At 38.8% G+C, this 19,928-nt stretch overlaps 1 protein-coding gene across 2 annotated transcripts in view; it reads right to left on the bottom strand.

Moving 5' to 3' along the window:
* SCAPER (S-phase cyclin A associated protein in the ER) overlaps positions 1-19,928 on the bottom strand; it is a 136,163-nt gene that overhangs the window by 43,122 nt on the left and 73,113 nt on the right. For both annotated transcript variants that reach the window (XM_042021801.1, XM_042021800.1), the window contains exon 24: positions 6,947-7,062. In XM_042021801.1, the coding sequence (XP_041877735.1) occupies positions 6,947-7,062 (116 nt within the window). The remainder of the gene's footprint in view (positions 1-6,946; positions 7,063-19,928) is intronic.

Raw genomic sequence — 19,928 nt, 5'->3', positions numbered from 1 at the left:
ACAACACAAATGCATCATAAATATAGCCAATAATAAATACAGATGGCTGGACATTCAAGTTGTTTGTCTAAAGCAAACCAAAAGGAAAAGAACTTTTATTTTGTTGGGTTTTTCTCAACATGTGAAAAAAATGTGACTAAGTTCAAATAAGCTCCAAAGAAGAAAATAAATTATGAGCACTGCTGAAAGGTCATACAAAAGTGGGACTGCAACAAACACCAAGTTACTGCACTGAAATCATCAAAGCTGGTATTTAACAGAACAAGCTGCAGACTAATTCAACATACTTCTGGAGCTGAGTTTAACACTTTATCTTTCTCCTAAAATATTTTTTGAAACAACAAAATTATTTACACAATAAGGCCTGTGCCTTTACTGATGCTGGGTTCATTGCTGAGGCATCTGGTCACCTAGCCTGGCTCCAGAGCTTAAATGGAGGCCTCTTACATACACACATCGTATTTCTCAAGCTAAGGAAAACTGGAAATGCTCAGAGGCCAGAAAAAGTGGAGTAAAATTTTTTTCATTAGTATGGCTGGATTATATTCTCTTCATCTGGAGAATTTAGAAAAGAAGTGAATGAACATTTATACTTTTCCTACTTTTCTGAGTACCACCATATTTCCAGTTACATTAATTTAACTGTACTGGTAATTAATTTTACTCTACTGCCTCATTAAATCGGTTTCAATCTGCAGTTTACATGATAAGAAAACAATATTAAATAATTACTTACTGACCAAAGGCAGGTTAGTTTTCATCTATTTCACCTTTTACCCTACAAGGATAACACCTACAGATAATTCATAAAAATGCTTCATGTGCATTTTTAAAAATCTGTCTTGCAACACTGTTCTCTTTTCCTCTCCTGACTATATAAGGGGATTTAGTTCCCTTCCCTCAGTAATGCTGAAAAATATTTTCATTAGTCACCTACTTCTACCCTTCATGAAGATTATTCCCTTGTGTAGGTGTTTCTAGAGGGGAAAAGAGAAGAAACTATATTGGCAGTCTCTATTTTCTGTTGAGAAGATACTTTAAATCAGCTTCTGTCATTTTATCAGCTATTCTAAAATAAAGATCAATTCTATTTAAATATAAACATTGTAATTCATCCAAAGTGCCAAATATGAACTTGTAGGTTAATTTTGACAGCTTTTAAGAGTTCTGAGGTGATTTAGCTAATTCACTGCAATAAATGCTTTTTGATATATGGGATTCCTAATTCCTAAGAGGATCATTTATTTTACACTTGAAAACACAAAAACTTCCCACTTTATATAAAGACCAAATTCCACAGTAAGAATGCACCATGCTTTTGTATTTCCCAACTGAACCTCATGTCACAAAGAGTACTGGTGTTTTCAGAGACTCCGATAATGCGCTTGAAAAGGTGCTGGAAGCAAATGGATGTCAAATTAATTTTTCACAACAATAAAGAGGGTTCATTTAATTGATACCATAGCTTCCCAGCAGCAGCTCGTCTGAACACATTCTGATCACGGCACAAGCTCAGCTCTGCCTTGGTTCCACAGCCTGACTGGAATTCAGCACGGGGAGTGTCGGCACAGAAGTGTCCCCAGGTGGTTCACAGTGTTAAATGGCAGATTAGAGACAGCACAACTAATTTCTTTACTTTAATCTTATTAAGGGAACAACAGCTGTCAACTGTCACCATTTCTGCACAAGGCTGCCGAGACAAGCGAGGGGCTGTGAACGGCAGAGCCACAACTTTATTTAACCACACGTTAAACTTGCTGGGATGAAAAACCCAACACATTTCCCATCATTTTCTTCTCTTTTGGAAGCTCTTAACTGCTCTTAATTCCAAAGCTGTTATCTTCAGAGATCCCAAAGCCAGCTGAAGGTCTGAAGCAGGAGGCTCTGTAAAGCAGGTGGTTATTGATTACCGATGTTGCTCTAAACTTTGTATCACACCCACAAATCAGCTTTCCAGCTCTGGCCGCCAGCACGTTCACTCCACCCCACAGCCAGGCTGCCCTCGGATGCAAGGCTTTCCTCCAGAGTCAATCCAATTACAAAAACACTCCTTATGGTACACAAGCTTTGAGCCAAAAAAGAAATCTGTCTTTAAACTAGACAAAAATACGAATCTGTATATTATATTTATTTTACATGAGTATGAAGGAAGAGGATTCATTTTAATCAAGCTAGATCTCAACAGTTCGTATTTCTGCATGTGATTTTTTTTTTTTAATGTTAGCAACATCTTCATTTCCTCAATTTGCCTGATATAAACAAGTTGACAAACTTTAATTAAAAATACTGAGGCATCTACAATATGCAACCATGGAAAACTAATCCATGATAGTGCACCAGGATACAGAGGCAAGAACTCAACTTTTGCTTTACAAAAATTAGGGCATCATCAACACAGAACAATTCACCTGTTTCAAGTGTAAAGCTTTTCCATACTCTTCCAACTTCTGACATTATAAATAAATGTACTTTGATTATCAATGAATAACCCTAAAAGTTCAATTTGGCAGTGCAATAATATAAAACTAAACATTATCAAATTTAGGATGTGTTAATTCAATAGAAAACTGCTAATTTTTAAACAGTTTGAATATCATGCAGCACTCGGATGTGGAACGTGATCAGTACTGGTAATTACCCACTGGGTTGCAAAGAAGTGGGAGGTGAAATATTACTGAAAAATGGTGCACAGAATGGCTGTAGAGTAGAATGGGTAAGGAACCATCAAGGTAAGAATACAGATTGAAACAATAATAAAACCCCCCTGATTTTAAGGTTAAAAATATCAATTTTAACTCTTGGAGACCATACAGGCTCTTACCATCACGCAGTCTTTTATACAATCAGGAACTCCCAGAGATTCATAATTACTGCTTTGTCTGTCATTTACATTATTTAAGGATATGCAATTAAAAAAAAGGGCTTCAGCCGAAGTCTAGACGCAATTAATAGAGAGAAGATAAAATTCAGCATCAATTATGCTTCAAGACACTTCTAAAACCAGACTGGAGTTTCACTCTGAAATGCTGCTGCACTTACAAATAAACTGTTGAATGACAAATGACAAACAATTAATTTACCCCAGGATTTACAGGTATGACAGAATTTGAAATTCCACCAAAATTCTCCAGCCCCTGGCTTATCAATCATTTAATGCAAGACCTGGCTTTAAATCTGAAAGTTTCGTAACATTTCACAGAGCTGCTTTCAACAACCAAATTGTTGTTCCTTTATTGCACACGAGGGCAATGCTGCTTTATTCTTGAGCTCTGAGCCCAAAATCCAGCTAAACCAGACAGCAGGAATAGGTCACAGGAAGAGACAGATGCTGCAGGTTTCAGATGTTGAACTTGCACAGTGTTCATTCTCTTTAGAGTGTGTTTATGTCCTTGTACCAATTACTAGTTTTCAATTAATCTGTTTCTAATACGTTAAGAAATTTATATGTTTCTCTACCTCAGAGGAAAATAAGAAAGCTTGTTCTGCATTTTATGTAAAAAAAGTTTGTTTGTGAACAATCCTATAAAAATGCATTAACAGCAACACTGCAGCTTAAGAAGCGTATACTCATAAACCCAAGTAAAAGTTACAGAGAACAAGCTATAAAACCAGCTCTTAGTTCAAAATAGTTCTCACTGATAAAAGTCATTTGTATCAATGCTACACAAAATACTATGGAGGCACTAATTTCTTCTTTTTATGTATGTAATTATGGTTTGAGCTTTTTTTCCCTCATAATATTTGCTTTAAGTAAATGATGCAAGAAACTGTATGAAAGTAGAAGATACATAAAACTTGACTTCAATCCTATCTTAGCTTGTAGCAAAAATCCAACTTTGTTCCTTACACAGCTACTGCCAATTTTTAAAATACTTGTCACTCAAGGAAGTCAAAGCATTTCCCAAATGCTAATTAAACAAACCTACAAGCCTCATTTGTTAGCAGGTTTGTTACCAGCGTGTCACGGCACAAAGCGGGTAAATGAGCTGCACATTGCAAGGCAACTCAGGGGATGAGACTCATCTCCTGGTCTTCATCTTAAGGCATTAAATTGTTTCGCTGTGCAGCTCCCATTTGCTTTTCAGTAGAAGTGTAAGAAAAACACTGTAGAGCTCTGAAACCTTTACAAATTCTGCTGACTGTTCTGTGGAGAAGTGGACAAATTCTGGAAAACTACAAAATGCTGCTTTAAGAAATAATGCGGCTGGACATTAATTTTTATGCTAACACCAAAAATAAAACTTGCTATAACCCACTGCTTTTTCTTTCCCTTTTCCAGTGATTTATTTGAAGGGGAGAAAAATTGCCCCAACACCAAATGTATCATCTGTCTCATAAATGTTATTGCTTCCTCACAGCATTTCCCGTCCTGCTGCTCCTAACTACTGAGCTGGACAGTGGTACAAAACAACAGGCATATTGTCAAATCTTCTGATAATAAAGCTTTATCTTGTAGACATGGGATTAAAGTTGAGCTGCACCATACTGCCAGGATTTTGGAGAAAGAGAGATGTAGATAATAGCCCATGTAATCTCCTCACCTACTTGTAAATAGCTTATCCTCATCACAAAGCAACAGACAATTCCCAATTTAAGATGAGTACAAATGGTTAAACATTCCAAGAACCCACAAACAGTCTGAAGTACAGTGGCGTCCTTCAGAAAAGCATATTTGGCTGGGGGAAGACTGGAGGGCAATTCATGAAACTTCGTAATTCAACTTCTCTCCACAGGGCTTTGCTTTGTCTTTAAACAGAGAAAACTGCTGGTTCACTAGATTCAAAGTTCAAGAAATCAGGATGTAAATGATATTTGCACAAAAGAAAGAAAAGTAACTTCAAACTCGTTTCAAAATTAAATGAGAAATGTGATCTGAACTTTCTTCCTCATTTAAAGAATTAAATACATTCTATGATTGTCCTTTGGTTTTGAACCTCCCTCAATCACTCTGTGTGTGAAAAATTTCTTAAATCCTTTCAGTGAGACCATACCAATACCCACAAACATGGCTTGTGCCTGGTTCAAACTGCTCAGAGAAGGTCCCACCCTCTGGAACTATTGGACAGTTGAGGTGCAGATTCTGCACAGAACATTCCTCTCCATCAAAAAGACCACAGAAATACCAACAGAGGAGGCTCTGCATCCCATGCAGCAACACCAAGTTCCCTGGGCCACTTCCAGCAGACTCCAGACTCTCTAAGTCAGACTCAAGCAGTCAGACTCTTGCAGACCAACCCTGCAAGAGCAGCTTGCTTTAGAGTACAGGATCCTGTGTCAAATTACGTGCAATCTGATGGATAACTTCCCAACTGCCAGATGCCTACAAAGTGGAGACTGCAGTTTGCTGTGAAGTTGAATGAAATGCTGTATTTCAGGAGTGGAGCAAAGTTCTTCAGAAGATGTTTTTAACATACAATGTTGTCAGAACAGTTTATATTAATCTCTCTTCTGCCCCCATATTTCTTTTGGAAATACAGCTAGTGGAAAACCTGTGTTAATAAAACAATGTTTAGAGAATTTTTCAAAGATGCAAAAACTTTTTATAATTCAGTCATGAACAGGCTCAGGAACCTGAGAGACCACTGGTCTGAAAGGGGTGTGAGATAGTGTCAGACAGAGGAGAACTCTGATCAACTCTTTGGATGCGATTTCTGTTATGCAAATGTGGCTGACATGGGGCTTTATTTATCAGCACACAAACTCCTTCGAGAACTAATACATCCTCAAACTGCCTAACAAACTTCAAGCACGATGTTTTCAGTAATATAAACACAATATTCTCAAACCTCTCAAAGGCTGCTAAAGCACAAGACTATTCTTAAAAGGAAATAACAAGAATCGAAGGTGCACATTCTAAGAATTTAAAGCTCAATTTAAACTAGGTTTTATGTGGGCACACAGTGCAATCCTGTCCCTTGTGAAGCTTATTCCACATTGATGAGATAACTCAAAATTAGAGATGGCACAAATGAAGAAGCCCCAAGCTGTCCCTGAGCTGCTCACCATAGGCCCAACTCAGAACTGCTCACCAGTGGAGCTGGCTGGACTTGCAGCAAGTGCATTTGGCACAATTGCAAAAGCAGGCATTTTATTTATTCTCTTACAAGTGCGATGTCAAGATATTAAAAAAATGGTTTTTCCTTAGTGCTCTTTCCCAGCACTTCACACGCATGTCCCATAACATATTATCGGCCAGTTTTAATCCAAACTCTCACACTGTAGTGCCTAAATTACAATTATACCAATATTACAAAGTATCTACAAACAAATGATGACAATGGTACACACCAGGGTATCCTGGGTTTGGTTCATCTTGTACTAAAACCATGCCCAGCTCTGCTCTGAAAGCACCTATGTGCTCTTGACTGTATAAAAACTACACTTAGAGATTAGGGAAAAGAACATGCTTTTGAGTCACCAGTTTTTGCAGGAATTCTGCTTAGTCACCACCTTCTTTTTCAGGGATTAGACATTTAAACCCTTCCATTCTTATGTTCTGTAAAGAGGAATTTCTCTAATCCACAAGAATTTTGATTTACCTGTTTGTAGGAGCCCTTTCAGCTAGCAGTATCTTACAACTATTTCATTTTAAAAGCAGACGGATTCCAGCGAATTACAACACTTTAAAAAATTCCCCTGCTTCCCATTAGAGATCTTTGCAGACTAACTTCAAAAGATACGTATCTCCTCCTCTGTTAAATGTTTTGTCTTTTTTTATACAATTAGCTGCTACTCAAATATATCATAGCTCAAAATAAAAATCACCAAGTTAAGAAACCAGAGGGTGAGTGGAAATGTCTTTCACCTTCCATGGCATAGAGAACAGCACGATTTTTTGCTCTGAAGTTCAACACGGGACTAGGAGAAGAAGAAGCAGTGAAGCAGCAGATATGAAATGAATATTCTAGTGACTCTAAGTGGAAGGTGAAGGACCCATCATACTTACTTAAAGGGAACCCGTGCAGCTGCATTCAGGTTGGTGGGAGAAGTCACTGTTTGAAGAACATTTTCAAGGGCAGTCAATCCTCCTGCAGCCCGGAATGCAATTTTATCTGCTGTGTTCTAAAGAAACACAAACACAGAAGAGAACCAACAGAAATTTAAAAACTGTCTACATAAAGTGTACATCTGACAGTTGTGGATTCTGTCAATGTAGAAAATCCTTAATGCACTTACTGATCATGTTGAACATCTTTGAAAAAGACCATTTCACTGCCCATGCACAAGGATGAGTTGAAACTCTCAGGTGTTATTTTTTTCAATTATCATATATACATATCAAGTACTACACAGGCAATACACTTGAATACCATATTTTCTGTAATGACATACAGTTATAGGGATTTTAATAAAGTTCACCTTTATCTGTTGCTATTATCTTTGTAGCTATACTGCTTTTACTGTATGATTTTAAAAATATAGACAATTTCTAGATGGGTACGTTGTCATTTTTACAAACTTTTCCAACAGGAGACAACCTCCAGGCTTGGTTTGTAAATATGCATAAAATAGCTCAGGCAGATCCCTTTTCCTAGGTGTCCACTTGGAACTTGCATATACAATTTTACACTTAAATACCATCCTATCATTATTATCACAGTTTGCAAATGACTGGGGTTTGCTGCAGCAGATCCACTATTTTAGAACTTGCACTCTTTTCCTTTCCTGCAAAATTGGTTTAATCTCCTCTGTTTACAGTAAAGCAAGTAAAATCTTCTTCTTCTCTACTTCTAAGCTACTAATTTTGTATAGTTTTTATTGGCAGTTTGTATTTGATCATCTTGATTTTGTCAATGATGATGATGATAATAATATTGTGGTTAATAAGAAAGAATTTCTTCTTTTTTCCCCCCAGTGTCGCAAGCACTTCACACATGGGGAAAAAATGGGACATCCTCTATAAACACGATTATTGTTAGTCTGTAAAGAATGTATTCTATTGTAACAGACTCCGTAACAGAAAAAACTCCTAGTGACTCTGACAATAAAATCCTTATTTGAACAACTACAAGAATAATTAAACAGCTGTAATATGATTTAGAGGGACAACATTTTTCCCTGTGAGATCAGACATTACACACAGAAGTACATATCTTACTTTTTATTTAAATCATGCAACTTTCTCTCCATTAAGTTTCATTCGAGCAAACAGCTATATTGTATTTGATTTACAAGCTACAGAAAAACTGCTCACAGAAGTCAGATATTCAAAAAGGAAGCATTTTCCACAATTAATACGAACTACATTTAGATTTTTAGACAACCAAAAGGTTTACCTTCCAAGGAATAACTAGCCTCAAATGAGTGGAAATCTGTGTGCCAACTTACCAAGCAGTTAAGAAAATCAACCAGTGATTTCCTACAGGCTAGCTGATAAGTATAATTTCTAGCAGTTAATTTTAGCCCAGTGAGGCCAGTAAGTGTGCCTTAACTGCAGTTATTTTTGTGTTTTACTCATGTATTCTTCCTCTGCTTCCTCTTCCTCCCATCTAAAAAAAATCTCAAAACCCTGCCTCCTTAAGCTCCCTTGGCTCCCAATAACACTTTCTACCAACTCCTGGTAGAGCCATAAAGAAAAGACCCAAACAGCAAAGAAACAGTCCCGCCATAAATCATCATTATTGACTTTATTTGAGCACCTTGGCTCACAGCCACAGTTCTCAAACCTCCTCCTCCCCTGCTCCCCCAGTGCTGCAGCACCCCCAGACAGAGCCCAAGGCCTTTCTAACCTTTCCCTGCTCGCTTCAGCTTAAAACTTCCCAGGTGAAAAGAGAGATTTTGTTAGTTCCAGTGTGCCTTTGCCTTGGGAATGGGCACACCCTGAGCAGTGCAGAGCAGGAGGCACACGAGGAGCTTGGGAGTGTGGCTGTGCAGCACAGCAATGAGGGCGGCCTTTCTGTGATGCTGCTGATTTATTTGTTACTGCTCCTCCAGTTCCAAATGTACCCAGCTCTTGCCACTTCTCACTTTCCCCGTTTCTCAAGGGAGATTATGCCACAACCTATTAGCTCTTGTGGCAAGAAGTCTTTCCTGTCATTTAGACCAAATATGCCCTTTCTCTATTTCATCCCATTACTCTGAGTTACATCCGATTTATTGCATTCATTTTGTTTCTCCCCTCAGCAATCACTCCGTTCTTGAACTCGTACACTGCTTCCTTTTCCTACTCGGCTTGTTTCTCAACTCTCTGTTCTCTTTAATGCTAAACTCCACCTTTTCTTTTCTATTTTTTCATGTGAACTTTTCTTATCTGTGATTTTTTTTCCCAGAACTCCTCTTTTCTCCATAAATACCTGGTAATGAAGTGTCCTGAAAGGAACTTCCCCCTATCCCAAATCAGTCACTAGAGCCAAACTGAAAGAAGCAACGTCTCCCTATTCTGAGGGGAGGTTGTCCCGTATCTATTTTAAAAATCATATAAACATTTTGAAGCTGTTTAATTTCCGATGTGCTCTCCTTCCATTTCAATCTGGAGCATCACTTCTTTTATAGACAGACATTTTTCAGAGTGCCTGGTTCACTTTTGTCTAATACTTTACTAAAATACAGGTATACTTCTCAAAATACACATGTGCATTTTTAAAAATTCTGTTACTACTACGGTTTTTTATCAAGCAGAAGGGAGCCCAGAATTTCTTCTGATTTTATATGATTTAGCTATATGTCCTACTACTCCTCTTTCCAGATTACTCATAAAAATTCATTAGCATTTTGACGCTTATCCGTGAAAAGAAATCCCTAACTATATGCATGGGAGAGCATGTAAAATGAAGATACAACCAACAGCAAAGATGGGGAAGACACATGAGCACAGCATTTGCTACCTGTGCTCACAGAGGTCTGTAAAACTGCCATGTAGGGATACATGACTTTTAGCACAACATTTAATATATTTATCTCCAGTGATTCTTTTAAGATGGAGAACTTCAAGGGCTTCTAACCCGTTTCTTGGAAGGCAATGTTGATGCCAAAGTAGCTGCTGGTATCTGGCATGTGTGAACAACCTTGGTCCCCACCTAAGTGCCCAGCTGTCAGGAATCCCAGGATCAGGGCACAGCTCCTGGGGCTTGGCCTTGGGCCAGTGCAGCCCATGGGAGCTGAAAGGAAAACATGCCCTGTCCCCAAAGGAGCAGAAGAGTCACTTGAATACTGCACTGCTGACATTTTCAGGGTGAACACTGTGGGATTGGAGGACACACTGGAAGAAGAAATTATCCCTCAGCTGCCCATGACAAGACCTTGTAATGGTGAGCTGCTATAAAGAACATACAGCATTAAATCTCCCATGTTGGAACATCCTGTCATCAGCTTTACATTAGCTGATACATATTATAATAGAAATTCAAAAGAAGTGGACTGAGGAATCTCAGTTACTCAGAGCCCTTGCTCACATAATATTTAAATTGATCCCCATTTGAACCTGTGTTAGAATGAAAGACCTTTTCAGGTAACTGCAACTTTTACTCTGGTGGCACCCAAAGCTCTGAGTAGATCAGGCATCGTATGATTATGAAAAATGATAGATCCGACAGGGAATAAATACTAAATCCCTATTTGAAAAGAGCATAAACCAGCATTGCATGTTTTTGCTGCTTGAAAGAAGCCTCCAGACTTCTAACTTAGTATCCCAAATGAATTAGCTCTCCTGTTTATGAAACCTGCTTCATAATTTCACTGTAGGAACAGTTCTTTGAGTGGCTGCACATTTAGACTGGGAGGGTTATTCTGCAATCGGTATCATGGGATTCATGTTCCTTGAACAACAGAAAATATATAAACAGGTTTTTATACATTGTTTCAGAAATTCACAACTATTCAAATAACATTTTTAAACAATTTGATTTTTAAATACAAAAGGATTTCTATGCTCTGAAGTTACCTGGTGACACAGGAGAGCAGGGACAAATGAACAAGTAGACAAAAATTATTATTACTGTCATCTATGCATTTTTTAACAGAGATGAGGAGGCACAAAAACCTTGGGGATGCCACCTAGATGTGTCTTAAACATTAGAAAAACAAAAACAGAGATGCGGTCCCTTGGAGCAGCAGACACAGCACTGAAAACCAATCCATGACAAGAGCCTGTTTTCCTTATCCCTCCCAAGCCCATCGTTGTGAACTGCAGTGGTCTTGTTTGTACAGGAGGAAAGCCAACCCAGCTTATGTGACAGTAAGCAGGGATTTAATCTCTGGACCATTATAAGCTGGTCATTTGAAGCACACAGCCACTAACTTAGGCAGAACACTGCATGAATCAAATAACTTAGTGGAAAGTGTGTGTACACCAATGCATGTGTGGCACAGTAAACAGAAACAGTGATAAATTAGACAAACCATGTAACCATTTTATGGATTAATAATGAATTAAACGTATTGAGAAACTTAAAATTAATCCTGTAAAAAAACCTCAGTAAGACAGCTCCCTGCACAGTGGGCAACCATGGCTAACTTATTTACCTACCTGTTACAACACCTTAATGGATCTGAATTTCCCTTCTCTCCTATGGCTCGAGTGACAACTGACTAATAGGATTACAGGCTCTGTTCCAGTAATACAGCTCAGCTACATGCCAGAAAAAAATGACAGCCTAAACCTGAATTACATGGCCTGGGAATCCATCCAATTATTAACTAAAGTAACTGTTATTACCTAACCTAATCAAAGGAGAAGCAGCTGTTAATCTTTGGTGGCCTGCAGTGTAGTAGTGGTCAGACTGGATGGACTGTCTTTGTACTTGACTCCTCTACAGACAATAATTATGTCCTTTGTGATCAAAAAGGAAGGGCTTCCTAACCTTTCAGACAGAGGCAGCAGATGGGGAACAACTGCTCGTGTGTTCATTAACAAGATAGGGTAGATTTTATCAGGGTTTGGCATCTGTGGCACCCTCCAAAGCACCACTTACCCAAGGACACAAGTATGTTTGGCAAATTTGAAAATGAGCAGACTAAATAGAAAGTTCAATATAATGTTTTCATCTCATCATCTGACATTTGGTACAGAAAAATACACACAGCTCAAGAAGAGTGATTTACATGTATGCCTCATCCTACCTAAGGTGGCCAACAAAGAAACACATGAAAAGGCCAACTGGCCTGTGCTGGTACTTGGCTGGCTTTTGTTACACTCATTAAAGCAGTCGCATAATTTGAACTGTGTGCTTCAGAAATAAAACCAAACCGGGGCAAGATCGCGGCTGAATTTATACAAGTCAGTGGGCAATACAGAAAGACAGAATGAAATAAAGCCAGCACCACTCTGTGACAGCTTTTGGATTGTGTGTTCAATATTCCAGGACAGAAGTGGGACCAAAACCTCTGTCCTGCACTGCTGCTCCCCTCTCTCTACACAGGGCACTGGCAAACTGCAACACTTGTAGAAAAGAAGAGGTCAGAGAAATCTGCCTCACCAGGAGGCACGACAGAAGCGTAACTTAGTTTATGCTGAGGAAAGTAAAAATATGATGGGATGACAGTGTGGAAGGACCTGAATGGGAAGATGATTTCTGATAATGCACAGGAACAGCTAATATTTGGAAGCTGAAACTGAATGAATTCAGGTAAGAATAAAATGGGGTTTTTTTAATGCCAAGAGTAATTAATGATGAGCATAATATACTTAGCATATATAGTTGACTCTCGATAATTTAAAGTTTTTAAATCAAACCTGATTATCTCCTAGAAAACTATGATCCTAGTTAAATCATAATTTATTAATTTGGTGCAAGAGTTATTGGGTGAAATCCAGTGTCCTGGACCAAAGTACTCACTTCCATACATTTCTCCTGTTAAAGTATTATTATTAATTAATAAGTAGAGCAGAATCAGAAATAATGCTGAGCTTTAACAGCTCAAATGAATTAATGCCAGCTTGGCTATCTCTGCTCTGTGTGACTTTAGCACATTTTGACTATTTGAAATATTTTTGAACTAAGTGAAATACTCTGCTGTAGACCCTCCCTCAAAGACAAACCTCCAAAATAAATATTTTCATGTAGACTAAAAAGGAAATTTAGAACAATGATTTTTCCTTCATCGGCCTAAAGAATATTTTCTGCTGGTCCTGCAGAATGTCCGAATCAGAAGCTGATCTGGAAAGCCCGTTTGAACAGACCTCAGGAACTAAAGTATTTCAGAAGAAATTATTTCTGAATGGAACCCAAATACTTTGAAACGTGCTGACTTCTATTTCTGAAAGAACACACTTGTGCAACTCTATTCTAAACTGTTCACTGATGGAAGAAATAATAACTAATTAGTAAAATATAGTTGAAATCCATCTTAAGAATTTTTTTCTTTCATTTTATCTACTGTTTGAAGATTCTATCTAAAATGCCAGGGGCTAAGAAATGCAGTTCAAAGCTCCCTTAGAAAAACAAACCAGACAACTGAATACTGGGCTGGCTCCACCTTTTTTTTAAAAATCTTTCCTCTCCCTTTAAATAAATACCAAAGTATATCTACATGCACATACAAACCCATGGACACATATGTCCATGTGTCATCCAGACTTTATACAGTGAAAATCACTGGAGAGTACAAAAAAGTAGCATTTTCTATTAAAATAGACAATTTTACTCCCTGCAACACTTCTCTTTAATGAAATTAGTGTTTTAGTAATCCCCCACTCTATCTGAAAATCTCAAACTGGTTTACAAACATGAGTGAATTCACCCACAATAAAATTTCAACCATTGAATATCAATGGAAAACTAGTTTAGGATTAAAACATGTGCCTGAACTGGCTCAGTGTCATTTGAATTGGAGGCAGGCAATAGTTCACATTAAGGAATATCTATCATGTATTTACATCCATTCCCCTCCTGCACTGCTTATGGGGTAAAGCCCCAGAAAGGAGGCCTTGAGAAATGCTCCATCCCACCTTGTCCTGGCACAGCAAAGTGAGAATTCTGACGGCTGAAAGGTGATTTTGAAGCCTTAAAGATAAGGCAGCTCCTCTGTTTGTGTGTTTCCACAGGTAGGAGAGGATGGTTCCCGGGCACCTGCTGGCAGGAAAGGGGCCTGGGAAAGGTGTTTCACCCAGTGCATGAGCTCAGTACTTGCACACTCCCATGGAAAGGTGCCTCTGGCACCTGAGCTATCTGGGTAACACTGGCTTTTCACTCCACAGCTAAGGTATGCCAACTGCAACTCCATTGCCTGTATTTAGCACAGAGGAGGACAAATACCTAAGAACAAAAAGGGTGAAAAAGCAAGCAGTTGATACAGCATTCAAATGCAATATAAACATGAGGCTCACCTTATTTTTTAACTCCATCAAAACTAAAAGAAGAGGCATTTTCAACTATCCCCTCTGGAAGTCTACTATTGACAAGCAACCTAAAATTGGTTCAGGCCTAGGGACAATACCAATACTAAGAAATTGATTCTTAGGCTTGTCCTGAAAACACTAAACCCTGTGCACATAAACCTAATTTCTGTCTATGCCATCATATACTTAATTCATTTTTCTGCTTGCAAACACCTGCCCACATTGTAAGGTTAAACCAAATTCAATAGGACTCCTTACTGACTCACTGTGTGATCTAATTGAACAGGACGAGCCTTATTTACACAATCTCCTTCCAAGTTCCACAGTGGCTTTTCAGTTCACCAGTAAAGTCACAGTGAGGCACGCTATTGCACTTCTGTTGACAAGGTCAGAACCCTCACAATTCTAATTGTGAAGCCTCAAGAGTCAGTGAAAGCCATAAAGGAAAGACAGGTAAAGATATCCCAGTGAATTCCATGCTCTCTGTTCAGCTGCTTTCACCCATGCCAAGTAGCATAACAGGAAACAGACAATACTGCTTGGGAAAGCAAGAATTATCCTCATAGATATTCTGAGACAGCACTGAGCATTGCAGCACTTGTGCTTATTAAAAATAAAGGTTTGGTCTATTTATAAATAACAGGGCATCTAGTAAGTGCATCAATTAAAGGAGGAAAGCAACAACAGAGGCTTAGTAAGAGGAACAACTGCTCCTGGATCTCCACAGATGGCTCCATTAGCTGAGGCCAATTTGACCTTTTCTGATTAATCCCACAAATAAAAGTTCCCAAACAGGTAAATAAAAAGCACAATTACTTGATCTTGTCCTGTCCCCTCTCAATATTTATTGGACAAAGAATTGCCCGGTGAGTAGGAAAATTGGGTCTCTCTGAACACTGGATCTGACCAGTCACTGCTGAGAGCTGTCAGCCACTAGAAAGCAGCTGATTTCTGCTGAACCTAAACTATGGAAACCAGTGCAATCAAGCCAAACTGAAGATATTAAAATTATGTGGGAGAGGACATAAGGAGAGGGAGCAGTGGCTGTTTAAAGACCTGTCATGAAGTCAAGGGCACTTGAATTCTAAATACAGCTTTCACCCTGATTGCCTTGGGTGCTCTCTTGTAACCTCTTGGACCATTTTCCCATCAGCTCATCTACACGACAGCCACAAAAGACTGTGGGGCACAGGAACAGTGTGGATTTGTGAGGTACTGAAAACATCAGAACGGACCATGAAGGCCTCTGGGTGATACGTTCTTGAGTCAGAACTGATGGTCTCAAATCACTGTTGAATTTTAAAAATACTTCAAAGAAAATATGTGTGTGTATATATATATACCATCAGACCAAAATAAACAAAAATTTCTTTAGAAACCATAATAATCATTACTTTATTGTGATTTCTAAACTGGGATCTGCTATTGGCAGAAATGTGTCTGGGTAGAGAGTTCTCATCACTGAGAAATCAGTGCCTGGGCTTTAATGACACTAAAACATACCTCCTGTCTTGTAGTGAAGGAACTTTGCTGGAACCCTGGAATGTATAAATATCCATTATATGCATTCTGATATGATGTATTAGTTCTAAACTGACGTAGAAGACTGATCTGACAGCAAAAAGCCACAATTAGTACAACACTGGAAGCTGACAGCATTTAATTACATCCCGCAGCAGTTTTCAACTACATGTAGTTTCTGTGCACATAAATTAACCTCCCAATAATCTTGGAAAAGAACACTGCAGAGCTTATCTGTGAACTGAACTTGCCTTTTAATACCATTTCCAGCAAACAAGTTAAAAAATATTCTGTGACTGACCTCTAGTAACAAGTTCCTATTTATATGCTCATCTTGGGGAAAAGGTTAATCCGCAGATTACAGAAAGTCTGGGCAAACGAATTATTGGTGAGCTAAAGCTGCCTTGCCCAACCTGCAGCACACAACACAAACCTGACCTGTTGACTTCTTCCAGGCAGTGATAGGGAAAGGCTGTTTGGCTGAGCAATGCTGTCCAAAGAGCTCCTCCTGTGTTTGCCCACAGCCTCTGTGCTGGGACTATCAAATCTGCTGCTGCAGTTGCTAGAGAAGGGGATGTTTCTAGTACCAACAGCAGCTTGGACCACCTGCAGATAAACTGGTAGTTACAGGACAATACTGATAGTCCAGGCTTTGAACACTGCTGAACCTTCTTCAAGCTGTGTTTTAGTGGCACCGTGCATCACTGGCACTCAGTGCTGACCACCTATACACTAAAACTCTCTAATTCTCATTGTTATAGGCTTTAAGGAAGTGAATTAATTTTGAGGAGGGTTACTTACATCTCATCTTTTCCACCAATTATATCTGCTTTACCCTTTCTAGAGCTCATGCTCTGATTCAGGTTCTGTACTTGACATTTGCAACAAAGGAAGCATAAATACAGAATTCCTTTTGTTACTTTCTGTGTTGGCAAAATTATTAGACTTTCAGCGGCAATATACAAAGTTCCAAGGGTCTGAATTCTAGTTTTAGCTGGTAAAACTTATTTTTTAGTTAAAGAAAAAAACTTACTAGTTTTTTACTTTTTAAAAAAAATTATTTTTAAGTTTTAAAACTTATTTTTATGTCTTGTAATTCAATACCCATCCTAAAGTTTGGATTTTGAACTTTAAATTGTTTTTAAACTGTTATAATTCAGCTGTACATTTGATTAATGACTTCCCCTCATGTGGCATCACTGTAGGTTTGGAACTGGCTACTGCAGGAGTATCCCGAGTTGAAAAATTAATGGATGGATTAAAATATGAATCCACTATTTACGTAGAAATACATCACATGTTTAGCTAAAATGAACCTTAAAGTTTTAACTTCTCATTATAACAAGTAAGAGTAGCAATTACTTTCACAGAGAACAAAACCCATAAGGATGAAAGCACAGTTAAGGTGGTATGTGAGTGTTTATTTTGTTTTTTAAAACTTTGGCTGGAAAATGCCCACTGCCTGATACAAAAGACGGCTTTTTGGTGTAAACCAGTGCACTGTGCATGAAAATGCTCACCTGGCCAAGAGCCAGAAGACACACATCATGTAAGAGAACAGCAGAGGTTGCACCATGACAGTAGCAAGAGCTCCGCAGGGTCCCACTGAGGTGTCACAAGGGGGAGGTGGAAAGGGAGCAGGCTCGGGAGCCTTTCCAGTTGGTTTCATCCCCAGCTATGGATGTGCCTTGCCAGCTGTGGCAGAGCTCAGCCCTGTTGCTGGTGCCCTGCCAGTGCTGCACTGCAGCCCAGCTGCAGAGCTGTTCCAGCGCTGCAGATGGACACCCCAACGTGCTCAGAAACCCCTGCCAAGTGGTGATAGCACCAACAACCCTGGCTCATCAATATACCCCTTGAACTGTGGGCATGTGGCTACTTCCTTTTTAAATTAATACTGTGCATATGTGTACTTCTACTTTTTCTGCAGAATTCTCTGTGTGATTGCACATGTAAGTCTTGTCAGGATACACAGTGATTATCCAGGTAAGTCCCTATGCACCCACACCAGGAGACAGGCTGCTGTAAGTAGCTTAGTAGGAGAAAGACTTGTGTAATTTCCAAGCACATTGGTGTCTGAACCTGTTGTCAGAAAGAAATTCTACTTCTAAATAGATTTATTACTTGTAAGAACTCAAAGGACAGTGGTTGTTTCTGCCAGTGGTGTCCTCTAGTGGAGACCCGGTAAGATCACAAAACACAGACAATGTGGGTAAAGCCACTGCTTCATGATTCAGGTAAATTCACTACAACAGTAATTTTCACTCTTTTTCATACATAATGCCCTAGGATGCTTTTTTTGACTTACATAAGATAGTGACAGATAAGCTGGCAGTTCTCCTTTTGATGGCCACACCACTCTGCTACACTAAGAACACACAGTTACTTGGGTGCAAATATCTGCAGCACCAAAATTACATGTGCAAGAGTCTGGGAATCACAATTCTCACTGTATTCCTAAATATACTTTAAGCAACAATACTGAGTCTTTATAACAGAGTATTTGCTTCTAAAGTCTATTTTGTCTGTATATATATATCATATATATATTTATATACACATACACAGGGCAACTTTCAATCTCTGTAGAGATATTTGAAGAAAGTTACAATGAACAGTACAAAAGCTTACACATGTTCCATTTACACTGCTTTTGTTCCATATATTAGTTCTTCAAAAGTTTTTAATTTTATTGTTTCTGTTTCTGATGATGAAGAGTTTGTATTATTGGGGGGGGGGTTGTCCCTCTTCCACCCTGGCTATGGTCACCATCCCCAATGGGCCTGACAGTTTAGAGAATAAAACATAAATACAGGGCCTGAGTGTGTTGTTAGAGCCAGCCATTTCTGACAGTCTTTACAATGGGATAAACACTGTCTGTCTACAGTCCCCATGTATTTGAAAGCTACGACAAACATTTTACTGAAATGTAAACAACTGACATCACACTGCTCAAACAGGAGGCTGAAAAATCTCTCTAAAAATCCCAAACCCAAAAACATTGCCTGACACAAAACAAACCATTAATGGTCACTGAGAGAGCATGTTTCAGAGATCATGAGCGTTGAGACCCTTTTCTTTAGAAAACAGATTAAACCACTGCAGTCAATTACTAGCTCATATTCACACATTTTTCAGTTACAAAATGATACCTTCTCTACGGAAGTGTATTTTCCCCCTGAAATCTGTTTCCAGTAAGGGTATTATTCTGAATTAGTAATGTAAATAACCACACTGAAACTTAGCCTATCGAAAGGCAGCTACTTCTAGATTTGCATGAAGAGAGCTGGTAAGTAACTATAAGCACTGTGGCCCAATTTATTAAAAGCCTTCTCTTTTATTTTCTGGTTCCATTTTAATTCCACACTTCAACAATTTATTTTGCACTCACTATTATTTACTGAGATTTTTAGAGCACCTAGAGAGCATGAAGGAGATCAGGGACACAGCTATCCTCAAACCCATACAAAATCATACTAAGTTTTATGAACAGAAGCAGTGAAATCTTGTTAGGACTTTGTGCCTTGTGAGGATATGGGAGCTTCAGGTGTACTGTTTGAACTGGGCCATGGATCAAACCTGTATCCTGTTCCTGCTGCTGCAGCCCTCTCTCCAGGAGCAGAGCTGTAAGACATTCAGTCAAACCACTTAGTTAAAGAAAACTTATCACTTGTGTTGTGGCAGAGATCTTTTTCAAACTAGTGATCAGTAAGAAGCATCATATAAAAGTAATTCCAGTTAAGCAGATTAATTGTCACCCTAAAATTCCAAAAATCATGAAGTTCCCTCAGAATCCTACTGAATCTCTGTGCCATATTCCAAGCCAAATGGACAAGAGACACATTAAGGGCTTGTCTGGACGTCACATGTAAGTGTTGTACAAATTTAACTGGAGTGATTTAACTGCAGTGTTTTAGCTGCAGCTGAGCCAGGTGAAAAGGCCACTGCCCTCAGCTGCTGCCACCATCCTTACGAGGGCAGCATCCTGCACCTTCCTCAGAATAAGCGTCTGCCAACCCTGCCCAGCACAGACCTATCCAAAACCACACAGAACACTTCTAACATTTAAAAGTAGGAATACTAAAACCTGAAGGCAAACCCAACCCCCTATAAAAAAATTTTAGGAAGAACTTTA

Source organism: Corvus kubaryi, unplaced genomic scaffold, assembly GCF_017639235.1.
Source record: "Corvus kubaryi isolate FWS band 111438036 unplaced genomic scaffold, C.kubaryi_AGA036_p1.0 37172, whole genome shotgun sequence".
In the NCBI taxonomy this organism is placed as follows: domain Eukaryota; kingdom Metazoa; phylum Chordata; class Aves; order Passeriformes; family Corvidae; genus Corvus; species Corvus kubaryi.
The sequence above is the reverse complement of the archived record's forward strand: the minus strand, read 5'-3'. Positions and strand labels throughout refer to the sequence as shown.